This window comes from Myotis yumanensis, unplaced genomic scaffold, assembly GCF_028538775.1.
Source record: "Myotis yumanensis isolate MYYU_CA2020_CCGP unplaced genomic scaffold, mMyoYum1.0.hap1 SCAF_3, whole genome shotgun sequence".
NCBI classification, from domain to species: Eukaryota; Metazoa; Chordata; class Mammalia; order Chiroptera; family Vespertilionidae; genus Myotis; species Myotis yumanensis.
The window spans coordinates 29150652-29178637 of NW_027223754.1; the positions used below are offsets into that span (position 1 = coordinate 29150652).

Consider the following 27986-nt stretch of genomic DNA (forward strand, 5'->3'; position numbering starts at 1 on the left):
CCCTCCACCAGGACCCTCCCCACGGCAGCCAAGGGCATCGCTCCCCCTTATTTCCTCTAGAACCTCACTGCCTTGAATTCCGTTTCTGGATGGGGGAGATAAGCAGACCCATGGGCTCCTCCTGCCCTCCTCTCTGCTGTACCTCAGTTTCCCTTCCTCTCTGATACATACATGAACTCTATTGCCAATAATAATGGCCAACAGTGAGAGATCAAGTAGTAACAGCAAAGGTAGGCTTTATTTGTGAATTTCCCCTGGAGTTCCCTCTGGACCCCAAACAACCTTTCATCTCCAGAAACAGGAACCCAGGTCTGGGGTGAGCCTTGGGACGGAGACCAGTTGGCTGCATGGAAAACCCTCACCCTGACCTCGCGGTGGTCTCCTGCCATCGAGGCCTTGTCTCCAGGAGGGGCCTGGGGAGCCCTCTGGGGGAGGCTCACTCTGAGGAGGAGTCAGGAGAAGTGCCACCCTCGCTTGGCTTTTCCCACTCTCAGACAGTTTCTGGGAAAAGGTGGACTTGTCCACATTGACTTTTCTAAGCTGGCAAGTGTCTTGTTTACAGTGAACTCTAACCTTGCAGTATCTCCTGTTTACACACACAAAGCTGCTGACATTTTGGGGAGTTTTTGTAGCGGGACTTTGAAAGTTTGCTTAGCAAAGTTACGCAAAACGCAAACTCCAGAGGGACATTGGGAACACACTGGTCTGGTCCGAGGTGATCTTTTCCATTTTCTAAAAGGATGTTTGACTTTCATGACCATCTAAGTTGAGGGTCAGGACTTGGATGGGAAAGGACTTGGCATTGAAACATGATGCGGTCGAAGATAGGGGAGCCCTCCCGCAGCCCCGACCACCACACACCACACACCACACACCACACACCACACACCACACACGTCGGGGTCACCTGAGGAATTGTAGAAACTTTGGGCTCGTGCCCACCCCAAAGACTGATTCAAGTGCTCTGGGCTGTGGCCTACAGGAAGGACTGCAGAGCCCCCTCGTCTGGGGCAGTTAGTACCTAGTGGACATGTAAGTTGCTCAGGCAACTACAGCAAGGTGGGCCCAGGAGTGGGCACATTTTTAAAGGGCCCCAGGTGCACCTTTGTCTCTCTCTAAAAATCAATAAAAACAAACATCCTCAGGTGAGGATTAAAAACACACACACAAAAACAAAATATAAGTACCCCAGGTGATTCTAGCATGAAGGCAGAAAGAAGAGCCAGTGGTTAAGTCAATGTTAAAATGCCCTGCCAATGAGCAGCTCTCTGGGCCTCCCCTTCCCAGGGAGTCTGCCTTTCACAGGAAGCCCCTGGGGGACACACTCCCACCCTTGTCTCTGTCCCAGGTGAACCACAGGCCTGGGAGGCTATGCTGGACCTGGGGGGAGAACCCACCCTGACCTCAGGGTGCGGCCACCCTTGCTGCGTCTTGTCTCTGCTCCCAGAACCTTGGTCATTTATTCCCAAGGGCCCTGAGTGTGGCCTGCCCAGAGGGCAGTTTAGGACAATCAGAAACAGAAAAACATGCTATGAATGGAAAGGGCCCCCCACGGTTTGGAGTGGAAGAGTCATGGTGCGGGGAGTGTGAACCCCTGTTCTGTAAAGTGTAACATTTCCAGGAGGAAGCTTCCAACCAGGCAAGGGAAAAACAGGGCCCAGTGTTCTGAATGACAATTTCCCACCAACTCGAGCAAGGGCAAGGTCAGGTTAAGAAACCAACACAATCACAGCAGAAAGGAAACTTACTCCAGGATTCAGCCTGTTCAGAGTGGCACCTGTTAACACACAATGAGACACCAATGGCTGCCAGGAGTATTGGGGGTGGGGGAGGGAGGAGGGCATTAATCTAATGACAGGGGAGTGGCAGTGACCTCCCGCTCACCCTGGGGCCTAGTCTTGGTTTTTTTCATGGACCTCTCGATCCACTTGAGGAAGTTGGTGACTTTGGTGTAGATCCCGAACTTTCCTTTCCGTGCACATCCTTCTCCCCAGCTGATGATGCCCGTGATAAAGTAGGTGTCCTTGAATCGGGTGACATGGGGACCCCCGCTGTCCCCCTGACAGGCATCCTCGAGCTTTGAGTCATAGCCGGCACAGAACATGTTTGGGGTGATGCTGAAGCCGGTGGACAGCTTGCATGTGTTCCTGTCCACGTAGGGCACCTCCAGCATCTTGAGGGTGACGGACGTGCGGCCCATCTCGTGGATGCGCCCGAAGCCGCTCACGATGCCCGATTTCTGTGTCATGAGGGTGGACTCGGCCCAGTCCTTCTCTGGCAGGCAAGCAGGGGCCACGTTCATGCGGAATTTGATGGGCGTCTTCAGCTTGAGGACGGCGATGTCACAGTTAAAGGTCTTATTGTCAAACTTGTTGTGTTTTATAATCACCTCCACTTCGTGCACCATCTCATTGCCATCCTCCTTCTCTGTGTTTCGATCGCCTGGAAAATGGTGAGAGCACGGCCGTGTTAGCTCAGCCTGGGCCACGCGTTCTTGGTGGGTTACTTTTTAAAGTAGCTATTATTATTTTTTCTAGTTAAAAAAAAGGTATATAGTCACTAGGAAATTTGAAAAATATAAGAAATCATAAAGAGGTGAATTAAAATGACCTTCAATTTCACTATTTTTAGTCACATTTTTCTATGTACGCTCGTTCTTCAGGGACTTCCAGTTCACTCATTTGTGTACACATATTTCCCGAGGATGTGTTGAGTGCCAGGGACACGAAGGAGATGAAGGCCTGAGGCTCTAGACCCGCGCTGTCTAGAGGGCCCCCACCAGCCACAGGGGCAATGGGCACTTGAAGTGTGGCTGGTCTGAACGGAGACATGCTGTGAGTGTCAAATTTCAGACTTAGAGTGAGAATAATATTCAAAATAGCTCATAAATACGTCTACAATGGATTACCCATTGAAACATTCTGGGCGTGTTGAGTTAAATATGATATATTACTGAAATTAATTTCACCTGTAAACTTTTAAAATGTATAGTGGAAAAGTTAATGTAACTAGCACATTAAAATTCATGTGTCTCACATTTGTGGTTTCATCGGACAGCTCTAGAGTCTGGTAGGGAAGGACAGACATTACGAAATAATTCCACATAAAAATATAAGGGGCAGAGGGACTCGGTGCGCAGATCGTCCAAGGGGCTCTGCAGGCCTCCCCAGAGGAAAGGTCGCTGAGAGGAGACCAGGCACTTGGGGCATGGACACCAAGAGTCACAGGGAGGACCATGAGAGAGAACTGGGCTGGTTAGGACCATAGAGACCTGTCAGCTTAGAAAGGCTGACTAGACCTGCCCATTTTCCTCCTACCTCCACTCTACTCATTTTCACCCTCCTCACCTTCTTGTCTTCCTCCTCCTCTTCTCCCTTCTTTTTCTCATCCTTCTTTCTCTCTTCTTCCTCCTTCTCCTTCCTTTTCTTCCCCTCTTCTATACTCTCCTCCCCTCCGCCTCGACCTTCCCCTCCTTCTCTTACCCCTCCTCCTTATAGCTCTCCTCTCCCTCCCCCTCCCCCTCCTCCTTACTCTCCCCGCCCTCTCTTTCCCCTCCTCCTCCTTTTGTCCCTTCTCTTCCTCATCTGTGAAACTCCCCCCCCCCCCCCAGCCTGGATTCCATTAATTTTATCTAGTGTTTTCAACAAATTTGATCAGTTCTAATTGTCTCTGAAAATTAGGCCATGAGAGTGGGAGCTGCAAGGGTGAGGGGAGTGGTGCCACTTACCTACCCTCACCTTGAATCGCTTTTCTTGGTTAAGACAATGAGCGGCAGTTAGGATGTAGAACTCATTCAGGATGGTGCCTCCACAGAAGCCTTCATTGTCCTCCTTGATGAGATGAGCCTGCAATGAGAACGCCAAGGCCAAACAGGTTGAACGTGACTTTCTGAGAAGAGAAATTTGGAATCTATAATTCAAGCCTTCCTCTTCATTGCTTCTGCCTGGATCAGGGCATCTCCCTCCTATAGCTGGTGTGCCCACCTGAGCCTTCCCCACCCCCACTCCTGCCTCCCCACCCCCATCCCACTGCCCTTTCCAAGGAGAGAGCTATGGCATCTTCAGACTGGAACACAAGGCCAGAACCAGCACACCTACAGTGTTCTCCTGATCACTCGGGCTATGGCCCAACATGGCCAGTCCTGTAGACCTGAGCTTGCATTACCAAACCTGTCCTCCTGGCCATTCAGTCCTAGACCCTGGCACATTCTCTCTCCAAGAGGTGGCTCACGGTTGACTCCAGCCCACCTTCCCATCTCCTCCCAACCCACCACTCCCTGATTCCACAGCACGGGTGTGGGCAGCATCTCATGCCTTCTGGTCTTTGCTTTACCCACCAGGCAACAGACCCACTTATTCATTTACTCTACAGACATTTGCTGGGGCACTACTAGGTGGCAAGTGCTAGCCACTGAGTAGAGTTGTGTCACAATTTACCTACCTTTTTCCCCGCCTGGTCTACAAACTCACTCTGACAATGACTAGTCTTTTATTTCTTCTGGTTTTGTCACAGCACTCTCAAAAGGGTTATGCACAGATAAACAATTGTCACTCTGTTGAAGACCTTTATTGTCTCTGTGGCTATGAAGTATATGCCCAAGACCAGGCAGAAGCCAGTCTGTGGACAAATGCTTGCCTACACTGGTGTGACTCATGGGCTTAGAAGGGATCTACTATTCAAGCCAATCTCCCACAGCCCATGGAAGGCCACCATCAAGGTTAATTTCTGTGGAATCTATATGCCTACTTCTGTAAGGGGTTTTCACCCTGATTTTGGATTTGGGAGTGAGGAGTATTCCACCTGGGAGTGAGCATTGGTGGGGCAAGTGAAAGTCACCAGACAAAATTCTCCTATATTTCTTTCCTCCCAAAGAACTGAGCTTGCAAATCCAGAGATGGAGCATTTTTTTCTCCCCTTTATTATGGGAATTCCACATCTTTTAAGCAACAGTTATTGGCTGGCGATATGTGTGGGTAAAGGAAACAAATAACATCAAGTTCTAAAAGAATTCTTGAAGATGTTCCTTGACTTATAATGGGTCATGTCCCAATAAACCCATTGTAACTTGAAAATATGGTAAGTAAAATATGCATTTAATACACCTAACCTACTAAATATCATAGCTTAGCCTAACCCACCTTAAAGGTGCTCAGAATAAAATAGTCCAAGACACTGTGAAGTACTGGTTGTTTACCCTCTTGATCACCTGGCTGGGCTCACTGCCAGCATCAGGAGAGAGTATCATACAGCACATGGAGAACCCGGGAAAGATCAATGTGTATCACTTTTATAACATTGTAAAACTGAACCATTGTAAAAGTCGAACCATCATAAGTCAGGGGCCTTCTGTAATGTTTCTTTGCCCTTTTTTTTTTTTTTGGTATAATTTATCAACTCTTAATGCAACTTGCGTGATGAGTGAGGGCGAGCCAGTCTTTCTAAGACTGGACATCATCTGTTCTTCTTAAAGATGGAGATGAAGCAACTTGTGCAGAACTGGAACCAGGAGAGCAAGAATCATGAATCCCTACAGACTCATTGAGGAACCGGCTGGTAAGGATCCTTCTGCCCAGTCCCCTTCCCTGTCCTCTCTGCCCTTGGAGTCCCATCTAAAACCACCCCCAGAGCTGACACCTCCACCCAGTGGGCGCTTGTCCTAGTCTTCCCAGTGGAACTTTGTTCTACACCCACTGGTACCACCTTCGTGGCCTTTATCACATCAACTTGAATTGTGGTCATTTGGGTGGACCTCACCTCCCTTCCCAGATCTAGATGTCCACATGTCAGAGAAACGGCTCTGATGATCTCACAGTCTACACACACAACCCCAACTCTATGCCGGACATGCAAGTTCCCCATAAATACACGTGGGGTGAATGATGACTAGGTGCTGAAATGTCCTGTATTGGCTCTTGATAATTCAGACAAATGCACAGCTGTCCTGTAGCTTGCAGATGAGGGTGAGCTGAGGTAATTGGCAGCTCTGGGATTTTGCTTGTAGGAGAAGCCATTTTGGCTTTGAGCACTAAAAATGTATTAAGTCCAAGTTAGGATTGCCAGATAAAACAGAGGACATCCAGTTAAATTGGAACCAAATGAATTGCAAATAATTGTTGGTATAATAGCATGTCCTAAGTAGTATCTGGTATATACTTACATTACAAATTTTTCATTGCTTATCTGAAATTCAAATTTAAGTGGAAGTCCTGTGTTTTTATTTGCTAAATCTGCCAACCTTAGTCCAAATGAACAAAAGGATTTTTCTTTTTTTTACCTTTGATAACAAATGGATGTATTTTTCTCTAAGGCAGTGGTTCTCAACCTTCTGGCCCTTTAAACAGAGTTCCTCATGTTGTGACCCAACCATAAAATTATTTTTGTTGCTACTTCATAACTGTAATGTTGCTACTGTTATGAATCATAATGTAAATATCTGATATGCAGGATGGTCTTAGGCGACCCCTGTGAAAAGTGTTGTTTGACCCTCAAAGGGGTCGCGACCCACAGGTTGGGAACTGCTGCTCTCTGCCTCATTAGAATTTAGGTGTTTCAATAAAAAAGTTTTACCAAATTAGAAATAGAACAAGGAGAGTAATTCTTTCTGCCTCCAGTCAAACAGAAGAGCCAGCAGAGACCTCACCCACAATCAGGGGAGCTGCCCTTTGCCTGCTCATCCAAGGCCTCAGCTGGCACCCCATCTCTCCTCCTACTGTAGGAGAGGCTTTAGGGCTCAGATCCTGAGCATGGGATGGGAATGGGCAGCAGGGGTGGAGGGCATAGGCAAGGGCCCAGGTCCTTCTCATCTCAGGTTCCTTCAGCATGGGAGCTCAGAGCCTGCTGACGGTCCACATGTGTGCGTGGGCGTCATGATCCTGGCCTCGGCCTCCATGGCTGTGCCTGCAGTGCCAGCCAAAATGGGTCGCCCATCCAGTTAACTCACTGAACGTGCTCAGCACTTACCTGCCAGGGACACTCGCCATCTTTGCAGTCCCTCCCTCCCACTATCCTGACAACTGAGTTCTCCTCTGCAGAGCTCGGCTGTGTGTTATTCAAGCCTGGCAGATCGAAAGGGTTTGTGGTGGGATCCAGTTCTCCATCGAAAGGGTTTGTGGTCGGATCCAGTTCTCCATCGAAAGGGTTTCTGGTGGGATCCAGGTCTCCACCGTCTTCAGGGGGATCCTTGCTGCTGTCGGCAGTCAGGGATTCCGACCTCCTCCTCCGTGCCAGAGTGAGTTTCCCACAGGGATAAGGCTCTGGAAGAAAAACCAATGGCCTGGGGCTTCAGCAAAGTGAAACCCTCCCTGCACCGCACGAACAGTTCATTAGCAGCAGGAGGCATAGGGAGGCCAGAGAGAGAGAGGGTCCAAGCCCCAAAATTATGGATCGGGTCAGAGGGCCTGGAGAACTGCAGTTGGGGAAGAGTGAAGCGTGTGCTGGGTAACTGGGAAGGGTGTGAGGAACTTTTGGGGTGCGGAGTGCCCTGTGTCTTGATCTCGGTGGCATTACAAGGTGGACGTGACTGTCATGATGCAGGGAAAGTGCCCTTCCCGTCTGTCCCCACTGTGTGTCAGTCTCACCTACAGGACCTGCTGCAGACACCGGCTCCGGCGCTCACCAGGATGCTGAAGCATTGAAGGGGATGTCTGCAAGCTACTTGGAAAATGCACCCACATACTACAGAGGCTGAGAGTGGACAGAGGACACAGAGGGCAGGCAGGCGATGAAGCAAGCAGAGAGGTTAATGGCAGAACCCAGGTAGGCACATAGGGGTGCTCACTGTCAAATCCTGTCAACCCTGCTGTGTGTGCGAACATTTTCTAATGAATTTTTGTTGTTTTAAATTGTTCTTGGAAAATGGGACAACATATGTAGACAACCTTAGTTATAAGAAGGAGCACTGCACAACACGGCTTTGTATGATAATGTCTAACAGGGATGACTACCCTTAAAATCACCAATCTCAGGGGAGATGTCAGCAAATACCAGAAAGCTTCCTTTCTGTATTATTACCAACCAAGGAATTGAGGCGGAGAGAGGGGCCAACACCGGACAGAGAAAGGAAGAGGTGTAGAGGCCCATCAGAAAACAGAGGACAACCAAGATGGCAGCATAGGTAAACACCTGGACTCGCTGCCGCGTACAACCACATTAAAACTACAACTAGCTGAAACCGGTTTGGCTCAGTGGATAGAGAGTCGGCCTGTGGACTGAAAGGTCCCAGGTTCGATTCTGGTCAAGGGCATGTACCTGGGTTTCGGGCACATCCCCAGTAGGAGGTGTGCAAGAGGCACCTGATCGATGCTTCTCTCTCATCGACGTTTCTAACTCTCTATCTCTCTCCCTTCCTCTCTGTAAAAAATCAATAAAATATATTAAAAAAAACAAAATAAAACAAAACTACAACTAAAAGACAAAACGAATAGCATCCAGAACCACAGGAAGGCTGGTTGAGTGGAAATTCTACAACTAGAAGGAAAGAGAAAAGTGCACTGAGTTTGGTAAGAGGTGCAAAGGTGTGGAAGCGTGGAGGTACGGAGGCTCGTGTGAAAGTGGCTGGCAGCTGGGTACCCAGTTGTCTTTTTCAACCGGAAGGGAGATACAAGCTCCCGACTGCTCTGAAATCCAGTTCTGGGTGAGAATCTGGGGACCCAGACTTGTACAGAGAGAAACTGTACTGTCCGGCATCGGGCCGGAGCATGAGGGTGGCTTTCTCAGAGGTGCTTGCAGTGTTCATTGTTCCTGCATGTGGTCGAGGGACATAGAGACCCAGGGACCTATCAAGGGAGGGCCAATGATAACCATTGCTGTTTGCATTACCCCATGACTCCCTGAGACCACGCCCCACCCAATTTACAACCCCACCCAAGCTGTGTGCAGAGGCTTTTGCATACTAATGGCCTGGCCTTTCTCTGTATAAAAACCTGTCAAACTGCAGCTGGGTCAGAGAAACCCACAGCTTCCAAAAGGCCTAAGGCTATCAGCAGCCTGCATTACTTCACAGTTTTGCCTAATCTGGGCACCTCCAAACCCCAAACAACGAGGAGGAATCTGCAGATCTCTCTGTAGCTCCTGTTGGGTGGCTCAGGCAGTGGGTGACTTTGCATCCCCTTGGAGATCCAATAGCCAGTCTACCCAGTGGTCAGAATGATACCATCCAGATTACAACTCTTAACATCCATAAGAGACACACTCAGGGGGCAGACTCAGTGAGCACCAAAGCCCCACTGAAGCAAGTCCTGCCCCATAAGGGTGTCTCCAGCACAGAAGTTCTCCCATTGTATACACAACTGGTCCTCACAGCCAACTGACCTGGAGGTCAATTCCTCCCAGTGACACCAACAGCAATCAAGGCTTAACTACAACAAGACTGTGCACACAGCCCACAAAGGGGTGCAACAAGAGTGTCCAGGTAATTGGGAAGGCTAAGCCATTGGTCCCTATAGGACACCTAGCACACAAAGCCACTCTATCAACACAGGGAATCAGTCAAAATGTGGAGACAAAGAAACAGGTCACAAATGAAAGAAATGGAGGAAAGCGAACTACTTGATATAGAGTTCAAAACCATGGTTATAAGGCTACTCAAGAATCTTCTAGAGCCAAAACCGGTTTGGCTCAGTGGATAGAGCGTCGGCCTGTGGACTGAAGGGTCCCGGGTTCGATTCCGGTCAAGGGCGTGTACCTGGGTTGCGGGCACATCCCCCGTGGGAGATGTGCAGGAGGCAGCTGGTCGATGTTTCTCTCCCATCGATGTTTCTAACTGTCTATCTCTCTCCCTTCCTCTCTGTAGAAAATCAATAAAATATATTTAAGAAAAAAAAAAAAAAGAATCTTCTAGAAACTTCTGAGAAATATAGTGAGACCCTCAAGGATATGAAAAAGGACCAATTAGAAATTAAGCATACACTGACTGGAATAAAGAATAATATACAGAGATCCAACAGCAGACTAGAGGATCCCAAGAATCAAGTCAAAGATTTGAAATACAAAGAAGCAAAAAACACCCAACCGGAAAAGCAAAAGGAAAAAAGAATCCAAAAACATGAAGATAGTGCAAGGAGCCTCTGGGACAACTTTAAGCATACCAACATCCAAATTATAGGGGTGCCAGAAGAAGAGAGACAGAGAGAGCAAGATATTGAAAACCTATTTGAAGAAATAATGACAGAAAACTTCCCCTATCTGGTGAAAGAAATAGACTTCAAGTCCAGGAAGCACAGAGAACCCCAAACAAAAGGAATCCAAAGAGGACCACACCAAGACACATCATAATTGAAATGCCAAGGGCAAAAGACAAAGAGAGAATCTTAAAAGCAGCAAGAGAAAAACAGTTAGTTACCTACAAGGGAGTACCCATACTGTCAGCTGATTTCTCAACAGAAACTGCAGGCCAGAAGGGAGTGGCAAGAAATATTCAAAGTGATGAATAGCAAGAAACTACAACCAAGATTACTCTACCCAGCAAAGTTATCATTTAGAATGGAAGGTCAGATAAAGAGCTTCACAGAGAAGAAAAAGCTAAAGGAGTTCATCACCACCAAACCAGTATTATATGAAATGCTGAAGGGTATTCTCTAATAAGAGGAAGAAGAAAGAGGTAAAGATAAAAATTATGAACAACGAAGTGACAACAAATACATATCTATCAACAAGTGAATCTAAAAATCAAGTCAATAAAAAATCTGACTAACAGAATAAACTGGTGAATAGAATAGAATCAGGGGCATAGAAAGAGAGTGGACTAACAATTCTCGGGGGAAAGGGAGTGTGGGGGGTGCAGAAAGAGTCTAGCCAAAAAGCATACACCTATAGAGGAGGACAATGGGGGGGGGGGGGGGTGGTAAGGATAGGGAGTGGGGTTGGAACCAGGTGGAGGGGAGCTATGGGGGGAAAAAGAGGAACAACTGTAATAATCTGAACAATAAAGATTTATTTTAAGAAGAAAAAAAGAAAGCAGATGGCTCCTCTCTTTTGCCCTGGCTTTGCCTAAAATCAGATAAGCAGAATGTAGTTCTTTTTAGTGTTTGCGAGGGCTCCAGCAGGATCTGAAGGAGCCCTCCCCACCCCCAGCAGACTTGTGCTGTGTTAGCTGGAGATAAAGAGTTCGGTGTTGATATTTGAAATCACTGTCCTTTGAAATACTGAATGAGGAAGTAGTTTATCTGACCTCCCCCCCCCCCCGCCCAAATATCACACTTCATTAAATTGATTTGTAATTATTGCTGGAATTTAAACAAAATTTGCATGCATGTTACAGTCTACCCCCTATTGTTGAACCAGCATAAGTTTAAAAATCTCATTACCAATGGAGATGTAAATAATACTGTCTTTTACTTGTTGAGAGAGTTGATGTTATCTAATTGCAGTCATTCTGGAATGTTCCTGTCTTGTGGAGTGGGCCTGGGACTTTGCATTTGTACACCCTCCCCCTCCCTGACCCCCCTCGCCCCAGTTGCTGCTGAAGCTGTCAGTCAGTCAGGGAACCTGGCTTTGAAAAACAAGTTGGTGCCTTTGTGAGACTGAGAGAAAGGAGTCGCACCTCAGCACCACTGGCTCCAGGTTGGCCCTGAAGCACAGGAGGACCTTTCTACAGTGTGCGAGACCCCAGGGGCCTGGCCCGGACTCAGCCCCTTAATAGGCCATGCATCCCGAGCTTCTAGGCCAGACTCATCGTGTCAGGCTTTTAGCAAGGAAAAGAATAAATAAATTTGATTAACATCGAGGCCCACACAACCTAAATTAGTTCTTTTTTGTTGTTGTTAATCCTCACCCGAGGATATTTTTTCATTGATTTTTAGGGAGAGTGGAAGAGAGAGGGAAAGACAGAGAGAAATATCGATGTGAAAGAAACACATCGATTGGTTGCCTCCTGCACGAGCCCCAATCAGGGTCCGGGCTGGGGAGGTACCTGAAACTGAGGTACATACTCTTGACCAGAATTGAACCCGGGACTTTCTGGTCTATAGGCTGACACTCTATCCACTGAGCCAAACCAGCTAGGGCCTAAATTAGTTCTCGAGGGGCCTCGGTTCTCCTCTTTCCAACTCCCCAGCTCCTACAGTCAGGCCTTGGCTGCCCTCACCCACCTGCACTCTCATCTTGGTTCATTGTAACTCCCAGTCTCCCAAGCCTCCTGTCCTACCCAGGGGTACAAATCAGGCCTCCACACACTCATTTATATAGATAGAGTTTGCTACAAATCAGGCACTGTGCAAAGTGCCCTCCATGCATTGCTCTCTTAATTTGCACATTTACTAAGCAGTTAGGTAATATCGTAGGCCCCACTTTTCAGGCAGCTCCCAGAAACAGGGGTTTGTCTCCAAATCTGCGGCCCACCCCGGCTGCTCCAGCTGTCCTGCACCAGCCTCTCTGACTCAGGGAGCCCTGGTGGAGTGGCCCCATGGGCCTCCTACCTGTGGAGATGCAGGACTTGCCATTGTCATCCAGGATGTACCCGCTGGCACAGGAACATACCACAGAGTTCTGCTCCTCTCTGCAGAACTGGTCACAGTCCCCGTTGTCCAGGCTGCAGAATTTTCGCATGGCTGTAAGGAACGCATGTTGGTTATCAGGACAGGCTGGGGAAACAGGCTGCAGCTGGCCGGGAGGAAGGACAGCAGCCCCAGGGGGACATACACCCACCATGAGCCCTACAGCAGCCACCTGGCTAGAACAAAAGGCTGGAGACACATGGCCCATGCACATCAGCTGGTGCAAACAGGATGGGCTGCCCAGAGCAGCTGGTGGGGTGAGAGGACCAAGCCTGTGCGTGTGCTCTTCTCACTGCCCAGGCTGCCTGGGGAAACCATGGCGTACAGTTAGGGCGAGAGCTGAGTATCTGCCGGGCCCCGGCACCAGCCTTCCAGGAGGTCGTTAAATAATCTGAACATGGCCAGTGAGGGCCCTGGAGGCTGGAAGGGTCTTAAGTTCAGCGCTGAGAAGGCACATGGGTCCTGACCAGCTTGGAAGGGCTGCCTGCAGGAGGGTGGGTTCCCGGCCAGGGGCTCAGGAGGAGCCTGGTGGAGTGGCCAGAGGCCCACCCACTCTGAGGCTAGAAGAGTCCCTGTGTAATAAGGGTCACAGAGACTGGGGTCTGGTCCCCAATGCGGTGGGAAGAAGAAACAAAACAGGCAGTGCACATCCTGGAGGCAGGTCAACCTGAGTGCCAAACTGGCCCTTCTGTCATTTGTGTGATTTGAGGAAGTTATTTCAACCTATGGGCCTGGGTTTCCTCACTTGTAAAGTGGTGGAGGCCGTACCACCTCACAGGATAACCTCACGGGTCACGGGAAGCTCTTGGCTCAGTGTCCAAATGAAGCCGTGTCTCCCTGGACCTCAGATCGGCAGCTCTGCCTGAGCCAGAATCACCCACCTGCTTCCTGTGTGCACTGAACTCAACCTCCAAACTCACATCAGTGATGCTACCCTGGCCATTTACACTCCGCACTTGGGTTTTGATGAAAAAGTAATTATGGTGCAAAGATCAACGTTAATGAAACTTTAGAAAACATTCACCATGGCCCTGGGGTCAGAGCCAAAAGGTGTGCAAGAGCGGCAGCTCTGGATTGGGATGAAACGATGCCTAATTGATATTCCCGGCAGAAAAAATTCTGAAGTAATCAAATTCAAGAGCACATTCCAAAGATTTTAAGTTAAGTAATTTAAAAGAAATGCAAATCTTTCTCTTTAGGGAAATCCGGTTTAATATCAAAGCTAATTTTTATTTAAAAATTAACCAGCATATTAGGAAAACTCCTAGTGACTTTTCCAAGTAAGATTAATTAAATGTTTCAAATTTTTATAATTGGACAATCCCGAACAGTTAGTATTGGCATGTGCACTAGTAAATGAGAGGTGTGGTGATTTAGAATCATTGCCCAGGACCACAAGGAATATAAGTAACAACGATGAGGGATACATTCTACTCCAAGAAGGAAGTCAATTCTCGTTTCTCTGTTAGTGGGCCACATGCTTCATGAATGTTCCACAGCCTCTCTCAGAGGAACGGAGAGGTGACTGTGTGTTTCACTGAACTCCAACACTGAGTGGATTGTAGGGCCGTTAATTTTTGTTGTTTTCTGTGACTACAGTGGCCCTTCATAATGGAGCACAGACTGGACATCAGAAGTGACATGAGATTGTTCCCTTGGACATTTTGACTTTTCCCCTCTTTCTGACATTCGATTCTTCAGGTAACTCGGACTTGAAGGCCTACCAAGAAGAGGAACTCACGTAATTCACAGTTTCTGCCTTCATATCCTTCCTGACAAGTGCAGGTGTATTCCCCAAGGCCGTCCTTACACCTGCCCTGATTCAGGCAGGGATTGCTTTCACACTGGTCACCATCTGCAAAGAAAGGGTTTGGAAACAGAAGCTTGCGGGCAATTTCCATCACCATGGAAATGACTTTGCTTTGTTGATCTTGGCACACATTTTTCAGACAACTCAAATGAACGTGGACTTCTTCCTGTTTCCCTGTAAACAATTTCTCCTAACTGAACTTCACTGTATCCTCACCTTTTGTGGCTCTGTGTACGTGATGCTCTTATCTTACTGGATCATTGGCTGAGCTTTCCAGTTTTTGCTGAAATGTTTGACAGCATTTTTACATTAGAGTGAAGAGCTCTAGGAGGTGACTACATGGGACCATCTGGAAGGGGGAAGACGTGATTGTCTGACACTGGACAACAGAGATGTTAGGGTTCCTGTTTCCAAATGCTCTGGGGGTAAATGAGAATGCAGAAACTACCCAGCACCAACACGGGACTTCACATTTCTTGATGCATTTGTACAATCTAATTTAGAGATAAGTCCAATAGTCATTTAGAGAGATTTGAATGGTGTTGCCAGAATGAAAACATTAGTCAGGATTAATGCCATTTCAGGTGGTATAAGGGTTGACTCAAGATGGCTACCTTATTATAGGGTCCAATCTTTCCAACTCTATTTTTTTCCTAATATACTTGGGTTTTTAGAATTATCACTAAATTTGTTATTCTCAAATGAGAATATACTGATTTAAATCTATATGTAAGTGGCAACATGAGGATTAGTGTAAAGTTACTATAAAAACTATTTTACATCCCTAACTGGTTTGGCTCAGTGGATAGAGCATCGGCCTGTGGATTCAAGGGTCCCAGGTACGATTCTGGTCAAGGGCATGTACCTTGGTTTCGGGCACATCTCCTGTGGGGGGTGTGCAGGAGGCAGCTGTTTGATGTTACTCTCTCATCAATGTTTGTAACTCTCTATCCTCTCCCTTCCTCTCTGTAAAAAATCAATAAAATATATTTAAAAAAAACTATTTTACAATAACTGTTATGAAAATGCTCAGACAGAACAAGTTAAATACATAGGATTTAAACAGGAACAGAAAGGCAATTCAGGAAGCATTTTCAAAGTTCAAACACAATTTCTCCCAACTTAAATATCCTAATGAACTCCTCTCACTTAAGATTAAAATAGAAAACATCTCACCTTTGTATTTATTCCAGAATTCATTCTAAAAGAGAAAAAATATTTTAAAGAACATTAGGGAAAGCACTGACATTTTACACCTATAACAGATTAAAACCTAATAACTCAACTTGAATAGGATACTTTCCCAAACAGAGGTCATTTTCTGAAACAAACTGCTCTAGAGCTATTCAGTCTAAACGGGAAAGTGTTTTAAATCTTCTGTATCTATAAAGGTGCAGATGGTGGCTTCAATCATGATCTCTGTTGAATATTGAAAGTGTATTTTCAAGTGAGTCTCCAAGAAATGGATTTTCCCAAAAATGCTTTGCTCTGTTTGCTACTCCAGTAAATGGTTTTTAGTTGAAATATTTGGGTCAAAGATTTAATAAAGAAATGAATTATTGGTTAATAATCATGGTAATTTAGAAAATGATCATTGGTAATTAAGTCAGGGCATCAAGAGCCTACATTAACTAAAAAATGTTCATAGATTTAAAAAAAATTTTTTCTGTCTATAGTAGGTTAAATAGTGTCTCCCAACCCTCCAAATTCAGGTGTAAACTCACAATGTGACCTTAATTGGAAATAAGGTTTGTGCATATATAAGGTATCAATTGAGATGAGATCCTACAGGATTAGGCTGGACCCCAAATCAATGAGGGGGTCCTCATAAGAGACAGAAAAGGACACAGACACACGGAGAGAAGGCCGTGTAAAGATGGAAGCAGATTGGAGTGATGCATCTACAAGCCAAGGAATGCCAAGGATTGTTGGCAGCCACCATAAGGTAGAAGAGAGGTATGGAACGGATTCTCCCTCAGGTCTTCCAGAAGGAACAAACCCTGGTGACACCTTAATGTCAAACCTGTGGTTTCCAGCACCGAGAGAAAAAGCATTTTAAGACACCCAGTTTGTGGTTTTATTTTATTTATTTTTTTAGTGTCTTAAGGTGGAAGCTTAGAATATCAATCTGAGACATTTCTTCTTTTCCAATAAAAACTTTTAATGCTGTAAGTTCCCCTAGAAGCACTATGTTGTATATTCGTTTTTGTTCAGCTGGAAATATTTTCTAATTTCCTTTGAGACTTTCTCTTTGACCCACAAATTATTTAGAAGTGTGCTGTTTAATTTCCAAATATATATATATTTGTAATTCCTGTTACTGATTTTTGGTTGATTTCATTATGGTCAGATAACATTTTATATGTCTTCAACCTTTAACATTTGTTAAGATGTGTTTTAGGAGACAGGATATGGCCAATGTTGTAGAAAATGCCAAGGATGCTTAGCAAGAAAGTGTATTCTGTTGTTGGGAATCGTACAATTATCAATTAGATTTAGATCAAGTGATGTCTGGAGAACTGCAGGGGATACAAATGATAAACTCACAATTTTGTGGTACTTTGAATTCTCGTTTTCTTTAATGACTGCTGCTATTTACTTTTCAGGGTCCTCAAATAGCGGCTCCATGCAGTGTACCCAGGTTTTGTAGTTACATTCAGTGGGAGACAGGGTAGAGTGTGCTTTCTCCATATTACTTGGAACCAGACTTGTTGCTAACCTTTGATCCAGTAATCCTCTTTGGAGCAGCTGCTCTTCTTAGGAGATAATCCAGAAGAAATATACATGTGCATGATTTCATAATAGTAATATGAAAACAACTTATATGGCCAAAACGGGAAAGAAGTAAATGTGTTGATACAATAGAATTTAATTTAGGTCTTTAAGATTATAAGTATGGTAAATATATATAGAAGTAAGGAAGTGTTTGGGAGATGATGCTGAGAAAAAAGTAGTACCTAAACTTGGATTGGAATTACAAATATTCATTAATATTTTGTGTATGTATTTCATACACAAAACTATGCCTATGTGAATTCGAAGAGCATTTAAAAGTGAAAATAGTTCTTGAAATTATGAATAACTTTTAAAAATAGACAAACCATTTATTTGGTAAGGCGTGAAAATGAATTCTCTAATGCCTCTTCTCTCTTCTGGTGGCTGAAATCAACCCTGGTGGTCAAACAGATAGAATCGTACACGAATCCCTTGCAGACCTTGATCTTTTGCAGAAATACAAAGATGTCTGAGTCCCACAATTTACAGTGACTATTTTCTAGACAGAAGTGCCAAGTGTGTTTTCCAATGTATTAGTGGTTGGTACATTCTCCTTCCTCGCTTCAGGTTTTACGGGAGGAAACACAGTGCTTCTGTAATGTTACTGGAGACTGTGAGAAACATGGTGATGCGATGTGGTTACTAGCCAAGCCCCAGCCAGCTGTGGGCACTCCATGGCAGTACAGAGCTTTTCATCTATGAACACGGCCTCCTCCTCATCAGTGCCTTTGATCTGCTCTTCCTTACCCTCCTTCCTCCATCTCTCTCTTCCTTCAAAATTTTTAAGGGTTTATTTGAGGCAAAACTGATGGTAGTTGCCAGGAAGCAAGGTCTCAGATGCTTCTGTTTTGTTCTTTAAAAAACTGCTTGCTGCTGCATGGAACTGTTTAAGTCATTGTAGGTACTGCACACTTCCTTCTTCGTGACAAATAGCTCAAAGTGCTCAGTGAGAGCCAGAGTGGTCCATTTGGCCAAACGTCTCACTATCCGTGGGTGATCACAGATGAATATGGGGTTGCTGCAACTCACTTTCATGAACTCTCTGACAAGATTATCAAAGAGTCTAGCTGTGGCCTGAGGTAAAGGACATTCAATAGCTTTTGCCACACAGGTATTATTAAGAACTTTTTTAGTTTCTTCAGTTCTGAATGTTTGTTTCTGGCAGGTTAGCTCCTCAGAGGGCTTTCTCACGTGCTTCTACCATGCTGACTCTGTAGATGGGGTGAAGTCAGTCTGATGGGTTTTGCCTCCTGGGCCATTGGGATGGTGGATGTGATCTTGTCTGTAATGTGCTTCACCATCCCTGACATAATCTCCATGGTTTCAGGAGATCATCATGGTCTGTAGTAGAGGCCATGTGAAATTCACTGCTGGTGAATTAGAGTCAAATCATCTGGAACTGGCATTCAATTTCACAAACCGGAACAATGCCACTGCTCTCCACCATCTTATGGCAGAGTTCTGGAGCAATTCTTATATGTAAGTTCATGTCCAGCTTATTTAGCGAGGTGACAAAAAACTTGGCCACATCTCCACTAGAGATGGCATTCATCCTAGGAATTTCAATGTCTAGGAATCCCAACTTACCAAAATCTTCTTATACATGTGATGCTATTACTGTGGATGATAAATTTCTTCTTTGCAAAGTCATTCAGGTCCAAGCCCAAGTATCTCCAATGATGTATTTCTTTGTCTTTGAGGCCAAAGTGAGGATTAGGTGACATATATGAGCATTGAGGCAACAGTGTCATTTTGTGGAGAATGACGCTCTGCAAACCCTTCTTCGTTTTTCTTTTCTTTTCCCTTTTTTTCTTTTTTACCATATGATCTCACTCATTTATGGGAAATAAAGAACAATATAAACTGTTGAACAAAAATAGATACAGAGGCAGAGAAGCATGGAACAGACTGTCAAGCAACAGTGGGAAGGCTGGGATGGGTTGGGGGCGCAGAGGGGGCAGGTAAGAGTTCAACCGAAGGACTTCTATGCATGCATATAAGCACAACCAATGGACGCAAGACACCGGGGGGGGGGGGGGGGGGGGGTGGGGGTGAGGAGGGGTGAGCTCCTGTGCGGGGGCGGGGCGGTGGTTAAGGGAGAGGTGGTGGTGGGGGGTGGAGAATCCTTGGTGTCTTTCCCAGGACTGTGAAAAATGCCTGCAAAATCTCACCACGGGGTTTCTATTTCTCCTAAAAGTCCCCTAACTATCCATAAATGCCTTTTCCTGGGAGTTTTCTCTGTCCTTTTGCCCCATCGGCAACGTGCTTTCTCTGGTCTTCAGGACAAGTTCCAAAAGGAGGCCTGGGACACGGGGCCAAACAGGCCTCAGCGGCCATGGCCTCAGTTTCCCGGGCGTTACCCACCCCAGGGGCTTCACAGGGAGCACTCACCACTCGGCTGGCCCCAGAAGCCCCCATCTGCTTGTCACCACTGAAAATCAGTTCCTTCTGCACGATAAAGTCAGGCCTCGAGTGACGCCTAACTGACCCCAACACCTCCTTTCCTTGTCTAAGAGGCCTTTGTCCCTGCAGCCCAGGGCGCGGCCCCCTCCCCAGTGACCAGGACCTTTTAAGCCGTGACTTCCGGCCTCCACCCACGGCTGGTGTGGAAACTGCAACATGGGCCCCGCTCCAGGCGTTCCCCAAGGAAGCGCGTGTTCTCGGGTTGGAGACGGTGGGACCGGCAGGGGACGGGAGGACAGACCCCCAGGGGTAGAGCCACTACCTTTTCCAGGACGTGCTTCTCCCGGAGGGGTCAGGGCAGGTGGCAGGGACACCAGCAGGGGCCAGAGAGCAGAAGAGATACACAACTGCGGCCAACAGTTCCCACTGAAAGTTCTGGAAGTTGGCGGGCTGGACATGCGCAGAGCACAACTCGGCCACCATTGGTTGGCTGGCAGGGGCAGAGCGCGCCTCGGCCCCCCAGTGGTTGGCTGGGGGTCCGAAGTCCCGCCCGCCGCCGGGACGCGCACTGTGAGCGCCCCACGCGGGCCTCTGCTCTAGGAGCAGGGCTGCTGGGGCCCGGGTCCGGGAGGGGCGGACTCCGCCTGGGAGGCCGGCGCCGGAGAGCGCGGCCCGCACCATGAAGGAGCAGCTCCCCGCGTACCTGACGCGGCTCCCGTTCCCGACAGCATTACCAGGTTCGCTCGGCTCACAGGCCATCCCCACCTTCAACCCGGCGCGTGCCCGATGCGACGACCTTGGGGACCGGACCCCCCGGCCGCCGCCCCTCTAGAAGGGCCTTGGGCAGCCGCCTGTCTTGGGGCACTCGGGCCCCTCGCGCACCAGCTCTGAGGGGCTGAGCGCTGACGCAGCTCACCCTTCCTTGTCGGGGAGGGTCCCGCCGGGCGGCGCCCATCCCGGGGACCGGGGACCTCTGGTGCGTGTGGGCGGGTGCCGGAGCGGGGAGGGGGTGAGGGGGTGGGGGCTCGGAGGCCTTTCCCGCCCAGCCGTGCCCGCTCTCACCCCCCAGCGCTCTCCGTCCGAGTTCGCAGCCGCCGGGCGTGCTGCGCGGGCACAGTCGGGCCCGGCTTGTCCTGGGGGCGTTCCGCCCGCGGACGGATGGATGGACGGACGGACGGACGGGCGGATGGACGGATGGAGCCGCTTTCCTGCGGGTAAGCGTCGCGTGTGGTCTCCCCGGCGGCGGGGCGGGTCGCGGGGTGGGCGGAGGCCGAGGTGTGCGCTTGGAAGGATCAGCCGGCGTCCCGGGCTCGCGTCTGCGGCGGTGGGATCCCCGCGTTGCTCACCCGGTGGCCCGTCCAGGTCCGGCGCCTACCTCCACGTCCACCCTCCCTTGTCGCACCGGGGCCCTTCCTTCGGGGGTCCACACCCACTCGCTTCCGTGCGCGACCCCTCCCGGGGTCACCGCCGACGCGCCCCCAGAGCCCGCCTCTGCCGCCTGGGTGTCGCCCCGCGGCCCCCCCCGCCTCCTGACGGGCGCGGTGCTGGGGGAGGAGGAGTTCTTGGCCAGCGGTGACTCCCATCCCCTCTGGCAGATCCACGTGGTGATGGGCGCTCTCCCGGGCTGGGCCCCCGCCAGACCGGACGGACATTCCTGGCGAATGGGGCCGCTCTGCTGGCTTTGCCCCGGGGCTTCTCCCCTCCGTAGGATGGCGGCGTGTGGAGGGGAAGGGCTGCGGAACCGCCCCACCTGGGTTCCAGGCCCCTGGTCTAATCAGCCGGCGCTCCGCCCGCCTCCCGCAGCGGGTGGGGGCGTCCCGCCCTCGCGCCTCCCTGTGGGGCGAGCTGGTGCTGCTCGGCCTGGGCCCTCGGTGGTGCCCCCGGAGCGCTCCGGGACGTCCCTGAGGGCCCAGGCCGAGCTGGTGGTGTCGGTTCCCGTTCCCCGCGAGCCCCTCGGGTCGCCGCTGCCCGGTCCCCGGAGGCGCCTGGGGGAGTCTGGTTGGACAGGGGGCCGGGCCGTGAGCGATCAGATGGGGCGAGTCGGCGTCGCCGGCGGCGGCCCGTGGCTTCAGCGGGTTCCTCCTCTGCCCTCCGTGGATGTCTGTCTGCTGGCCTCTGGCGGGGAGCCGGCTGCCGGGCTGGGGTTGGTGTCCTCAGTCTTCTTTGAAGGGTTTTCATCGGAGTAAATCAGCCTCACCAGAAGAATCCTCCCTGCGGCTGCTCCACATCTCGGACCCAGTTTGAATCAGGACAGTGAGGCGTCAGTTTCCTGCGGACCCTCCAGCAGGCTTCTCCGAGGACCCATTCTTCAGCGTCAGCGTCAGTGTCAGCGGGAGCCTTGTTGTCTCTCCCCCATCGTGAGTACCAGACCGGTGGGAGGTGCCTGCGCTGTGGCCGTCCCAGGATCATCCCCGCCCTGCTGTCCCAGGCAGGGCAGGGGGCAGCCTCTTCCTCGCTGCTTTAGTCCTGAGCTGGGTGCGCAAGTCCCCTTCTTCGTTTTTCCAGAATTCTCCTAAACTCCAATTATGTCTCCCCAAGGCAGTCTATTATCAATATAAAGAAATTCTTCTGATATAAAATTTCTTGAATAGGCCATGACTTGCAATTTCACCTGTACTCGAAGGGCACAGAAGATGAACCTCCCGGGATCTTCTGGCATAGAGACTACCTACTCCTTAAGGTGATGTTGGTCAAGTGGTCTGCAGGTGCAGCAAGCAAGCAGGTCTACATGGAGCCTGTGTGGTCTCCTCAGCACTCAGCATGTGCTGGGCGCTCTGTTGTGGTCCTGCAGTGTGGATGGGGGTCCTGCAGTGTGGGTGGGGGGTCCCGCACTATAGATGGGGGGTCCTGCAGTATGGATGGGGTTCTGCAGTGTGGATGGGGTCCTGCAGTGTGCATGGGGTCCTGCAGTGTGGGTGGGGTCCTGCAGTGTGGATGGGGGTTCTGCAGTGTGGATGGGGGTCCTGCAGTATGGATGGGGGTCCTGCAGTGAGGGTGGGGTCCTGCAGTGAGGGTGGGGTCCTGCAGTGAGGGTGGGGTCCTGCAGTGTGGATGGGGGTTCTGCAGTGTGGATGGCGGTCCTGCAGTGTGGGTGGGGTCCTGCAGTGTGGGTGGGGGTCCTGCAGTGTTGATGGGGGTCCTGCAGTGTGGATGGGGGTTCTGCAGTGTGGATGGGGGCCTGCAGTGGGGATGGGGGGCCTGCAGTGTGGGTGGGGGTCCTGCAGTGTGGGTGGGGGTCCAGCAGTGGGGATGGGGGGTCCTGCAGTGGGGATGGCGGGTCCACTGTCAGTTGTCAGTGGTGTGGTGGTGGTGGCAGCAGCTGTGCCTACCTGTCTCTCTCGGAGCTGCTGCTTGGCCTCCTTCTCTGCTACTTCCTCTTCAGCTTTCAAGTGTCTTTAGTTCGTTCTTGCCCAGTTTCACTCGCCGCCAATCACTGCCACCTTAAGTCCTCATGGTGGCCATGTTTCCCCTGGGCCCTACCCAAGGTGGGTGAGGCTCATGAGCAACTTTCAGGGAAGCCGTTGCTGTCGTGTGCCTGTGCGCCATAGCTCTGAAGGCTGCAACGCAGGTGCCAGACGTCAAATATGGCTGTGGCCGTGGATCTGGGCAAAACCCAATGGTTCCCGTGTGTGTGTGTGTGTGTGTGTGTGTGTGTGTCCCAGTCCAGGGAGGTGTTGGCCAAGGGCATGAATAATTTTAAATAAACTTGTTATGTTTTAGAATAGATTTAACAATACCTTCAGAACTTCTCATAACTCTTATAACCAATTTTTGGCCAGACCTTCCTCTCACTTTGCCCTACCCACAAAACAAGGAGATATGTGGTGGGCAAGGAAACAGGAATGAAAGCCTTGCAAGTGGCAGGAGACAGGTTCCCCACCTCCCACCCCAGAAAGCCTCTCCTGAGCTGTTCTGTGTGGCGGAGGCCACAGCACAGAAGGGCATGGAGTGAAGGCCCAGCGTGGGCGACACTGACAGCCTCCATAGACAGGTAACAGGGCCAGACAGCATCTCTATTCAGGCCCAGCACCGTCCACAACTGGTCTCCCCGTCTCACCAACCCTTACCGTCTTCTCTGTGTCCTCAAAGACTTCTCGGGCCTCTTCGTAGGAGCAAGTCTCTTCCCAACACTCTCTTTCAAGGTTTCCTTTCTTCACCTCTTCAAATAATGAATTTGCCCTCCGGACCCTGTCCAGGATGCTGTTGGCATGTTCCCGGTTGATGAACACTGGAAGACAGGGAAGCACACAAAGTACTTATCAAATTATCAGGTCACCTCCCTGCTAAAAAGGCTGAGAACTCCTTCCTCAGGCACCAGGGAGCTGGGAAAGAAACGGCCATCTCCCTCCTGACTCCTCCTTGGGTTACATACAGTACCTGTTCTAGACCCCACACATCCTTTTCTGGAGACGTAGACACATCCCATCCAATCCACCTACCACCCTCCCTGCACAGTCACACCCAGCTTTAGGGTGGTCACCGCAAACCCCCTCTCCTGAACCCTCTCTCCTCCTGACCGGCTACTCCACTCTGTCCTTTGGCTCAGGCTGTGCCCCTCCACTCTCGTCCTTACCCTGAGCCTCACTCACCCTGCAAGGACTCAGGTCAGAGTTCAGTGGGGAGTTGTGATACCGTTTTGATCACAATCTACAATTATAGGTATGATTTATATCAAGTCACAGGACTCCCAAACATAAATTAAAACAGAAGTTTTGCCCTAGCTGGTTTGGCTCAGTGGATAGAGCATCAGACTGTGGACCAAAGGGTCCTGAGTTCAATTCTGGTCAGGGGCACATGCTTGGTTGCAGGCTCCTCCCCGGCCTGGGCTGTGGTCGGGTTGTGTGAGGGAGGCGATCAATCGATGTGTTTCTCTCACATTGATATTTCTCTCTCTTCCACTCTCTCTAAAAACCAATGGAAAAATATCCTCAGGTGATGATTAAAAAACGCACACAACAAAACAAAACAACCCCAGAAGTTTCAACCCGGGTGGTGTGGCTCAGTTGGTTGGAGTGTCATCCGGGACACCAGAAGGTGACAGTTAGATTCCCATTCAGGGCACACACTCAGGTTGTGGGTTCCGACCCTGGTCAGGGCACATATGGGAAGCAATTGACGTTTCTTTCTCACATCGATGTTGATCTCTCTCTCTCTCTCTCGTTTTCTTCCTTTCTGTCCCAAATCACTAAAAACATATCCTCAGGTGAGAATTACAAAGAAAAATAACAACAGCAATAACAAAAACAAAACAGAAGTTTCAAGAAATGGTATTTACTATAATTCTCGACAAAATAATATTTATTACAAAATTTTCTACTTGATTCTGTTATTTTTTATTAAAAGCAAAACCCCACGAAATTGATTTCATGACTCACAAATGAGTCGTGACCTGCCAGTTAAAACGTCTTGGGTCCGAGAGCCTCTGAGTCCTCCCTGTGGTCTCTATCCGCAGCTGGCTTGTCCCCACTCTCTGCCTGAGTCTTATCTCTCCCTCACTCACCACTCCTTTCTTCTTTCCATTGTGATACAGGAGGCCCTCAGATTCTTTTCCTCGCCTTCTGCACTCCTCTCTCTTTTTTCCACTGAAGAGTTTAGAGTTTCACCATAATACTCTCCACGTTGGTATTGCTAGTCCCAACTTTCATCCCAGCTCTATGCTTTCAACTCTCTCATCGTGGTGGATATCTCCCCTAATCTCAAACTCCAAACTCCCCACGTCCAAAACCAAAACACACAGCCAGTGCTGCAGAATCTAGAAGGCTTGCGTTTCCAATACACCTTGGTCACCTACTACTTAATATTGGCAAATGCAAATTACAAGACATAGACTTACTTCTTCGAGTTGTTTTAAAGAGTGTATACACTTCCCAGTGTCCAGTGTGGCACACATTAGGTGCTCAATGAAGGTTAGCTTCATTCCTACCTCAAATCACGTTCCCTTCCAAATTTCTCATTTATTTTCATGACATCAGTGTTACCCCAATAGCATCAGCCTCAAACTCGCTAGTATTTCTGGGCCTGTCCCCCATTACTTCGAAAATCGGCTTTAAAACCAAGTGCTGACTTTGAAATAAAATCCGCACAGCAGTTTCTCCCCTCTCATTCCCCTCCATGGGTTTCTTCCCTGTTCTGCTTTTCTCTTTCATTTTCTGACTTTGTACCGCTTTCTCCTCTCTTGCACACCTGGGTCGCTCCTCAGGGCTCCTGTCCTTGCACTTGGTCTAGGATGCAGACAAACCTCAGGGGTGAGGCCACCTCTGTTCTCTCTTCTGACTTTGCTCTGCTTCTCTCCTTTCTGAGCCTTTTCTCTTCGGACAGGCCCTGAGGCCTTGGAAGGTCCAGACACCCCCATCTGAGCCAGCCTTGGGCAGCCCCTCCCCCTGGCTGAGCCAGCCTGAGGGTGGCAACACCAGCTTCTCTCTCATTCTCTTCCCTGCCATGGACACTCTTCTCTGCCTGGGACTGACCCCCTCCCCTCCTCTCCCCCAGCTCATGTTGGCAGAGGAAAGCGGCTTCTCTCTGTCTCTACCTGCCACCTCTCCCTTCGCTCCCTCTCTTTCTTCATCTCCCCCTCTCTGTTTTCTGCCTCTCTTTCTCCCTCTGTCTCTCTGTCTCTGGGTGTGTGTGTGTGTGGGTGTGTGTGTGTCTGTCTCTGTGTTTGTCTGTCTCTGTCTTTCTGTGTGTCTGTGTTTCTCTGTCTCTCTCCCTCTTCCTCTGCCGATGTGTTTCTATCTGTCTTTATGACCTCTGACCGGCTGTCTGACTCTCCACCCACAGGGAGGCACACCTGGCCCTAAGCTACCCTGGCTGAGACCCCCAAGCCCAGCTGTCTCATGTCAGCCTTTGACAGGGGACCGGCACCCACTGTCTATACTGTGGAGGTTCAAGGGCATCACCCCAGCTCCCCCACCCTCTCTCCTCCTCCAGGAGGCCACCACTGTAGCCTGAGGTTGAGGGGTGCTTACCACTTCCCCCGGGCGACAGGAGGCTGGCCAGTGAGGCACTGAGCAGGAGGAGGCACAGCGGGCTGGCCATGGTGTGGCCCAGGACAGTGTTGTGGTCGCACTGTGATAGCCTCCAGGGCAAGGTTCACTCACCCCAGCTCCGAGGGCGGGAGGATTGTCCTTCTGCTTATCACAGCCTTCTGATTGGAGCCTGGGCTGGCTGTGGGTGAGGGACAGGGGCAGGCGAGGGACAGGGGCAGGGGAGGGACGGGGGCAGTGACCACGCTCGGGGCAGCCCTGGGGAAGTCCTGTTGGAACCTCTTCCGTAACTGTATCCAGGGGGCCTGCTTTGGGCATAGGAACTTTTTGTTCTGAGAAAGTAAAAATGGGACTTTATAGTTTACAGACATTTATGTGTGGCTCTCATTTCATCCTTACAATCATGATAGATGTTAAGTATCACTTCCCTCATCTTTTCTCCAGAAGAGAACACGGAGGCTTAGGGAGAAGTGAAGTGTCTGTGGTACACGTGGGATTTGAACCCAGGACTTGCCCTCTCAGTGTCCTCATAGTCTCTGGGTCTTACCTGGTCCTGCTCAGAGGCCTCTCTTTCCAGGTGCTGTCTGGTGGGGCCCCACACAGGGCCTCCTGCACCTGCATGCCGGGCTCGTACCTTCCTCCCCAAATTCAGGGGCTCTGGGAGGCAGAGCTTGTCTTGTGACCCTTCGCACCACAGGATTCCCTGTGCACCGGCCCCGACACAGACTTCTGGGAGGATAGCCCCTGCCTGGCATGCCTGGTGGGGACTGCTCTGCTGGAACCCTGAGTGATCTGTTGACCGACCACAGGACAAGTTGGCTCAAGGTCAAGAGGGCTGTGCCAGGTGGTGGCTCCTTGGCCTGCCTCTTAGCCCCTCGGCTCAGCCATGGAGGCACAGGGCTTCTCTTGACAACTTGGCCTCACACGCTCTGCTGGGGGCCAGTCTTGAGGGCAGGGAGACGGAGCCCTGAGTCAGAGACCTCACAGTGTAGCTCATTTCTCACTTCTGGGAAGCTCAGTCCAGCCCCCCTGGGAGAGTTCAGAGGGTAGCATGGTACCTGAGCGTCAGGATCAGCAGCCGCTTCATCATCCAGCCCCTCCCAGAGGCTCCCACTCTCCACTCCTCTCATTCGGGGCCAAGGAAGTCTGGAAGGCACTGTCTCCAGGGAATACTGAGTCTCGGAGTCTCATTTATTGGCTCTCATCAGGGCTGTGTCTCTTTGCAACAAATGCCCGGTGCCAGGGAAGCGTGAATCACCTCTGGTCAGCACAAGCAGCCACCACCTTGGCAGCCAGGCTGGGGAGTTAGGTGTGTGCTAGGTAGCGGGTGCTCACCAGGTTAGGGCAAGGTGGGCACATTTTTAAAGGGCCCCAGGTGCACCTTTGTCACTCTCTAAAAATCAATAAAAAGAAACATCCTCAGGTGAGGATTAAAAAACACACACACAAAAACAAAATATAAGTACCCCAGGTGATTCTAGCATGAAGCCAGAAAGAAGAGCCAGTGGTTAAGTCAATGTTAAA

The 27986-nt window shown here is 49.6% G+C and overlaps 1 protein-coding gene and 1 pseudogene across 1 annotated transcript; both read right to left on the reverse strand.

Annotated features, from left to right (window-relative positions):
• Nucleotides 1–1739: 1739 nt before the first annotated feature.
• On the reverse strand, nucleotides 1740–26546 carry LOC139004923 (coagulation factor X-like). Its single transcript, XM_070407418.1, has 8 exons — nucleotides 26445–26546; nucleotides 23547–23707; nucleotides 15478–15502; nucleotides 14233–14346; nucleotides 12414–12545; nucleotides 6961–7253; nucleotides 3728–3845; nucleotides 1740–2442 (listed from the first exon to the last, which is right to left on the reverse strand). Exons 1-8 carry the CDS (start codon nucleotides 26512–26514, stop codon nucleotides 1844–1846), a joined length of 1512 nt encoding a protein of 503 aa, XP_070263519.1. The 5' UTR covers nucleotides 26515–26546; the 3' UTR covers nucleotides 1740–1843.
• On the reverse strand, nucleotides 17576–22090 carry LOC139004924 (lysine--tRNA ligase-like; annotated as a pseudogene).
• Nucleotides 26547–27986: the final 1440 nt, after the last annotated feature.

Excerpts from the sequence above, each read along its gene's own strand:
- LOC139004923 (XM_070407418.1), bottom strand. The coding sequence starts at position 26,514 with ATGGCCAGCCCGCTGTGCCTCCTCCTGCTCAGTGCCTCACTGGCCAGC. Across the intron at positions 12,546-14,232 it reads AGGCAGAAACTGTGAATTAC|CCATGCGAAAATTCTGCAGC; the intron begins GTGAGTTCCTCT and ends CGTTCCTTACAG. Across the intron at positions 7,254-12,413 it reads CAAGTCCTGCATCTCCACAG|AGCCTTATCCCTGTGGGAAA; the intron begins GTAGGAGGCCCA and ends TTTTTCTTCCAG.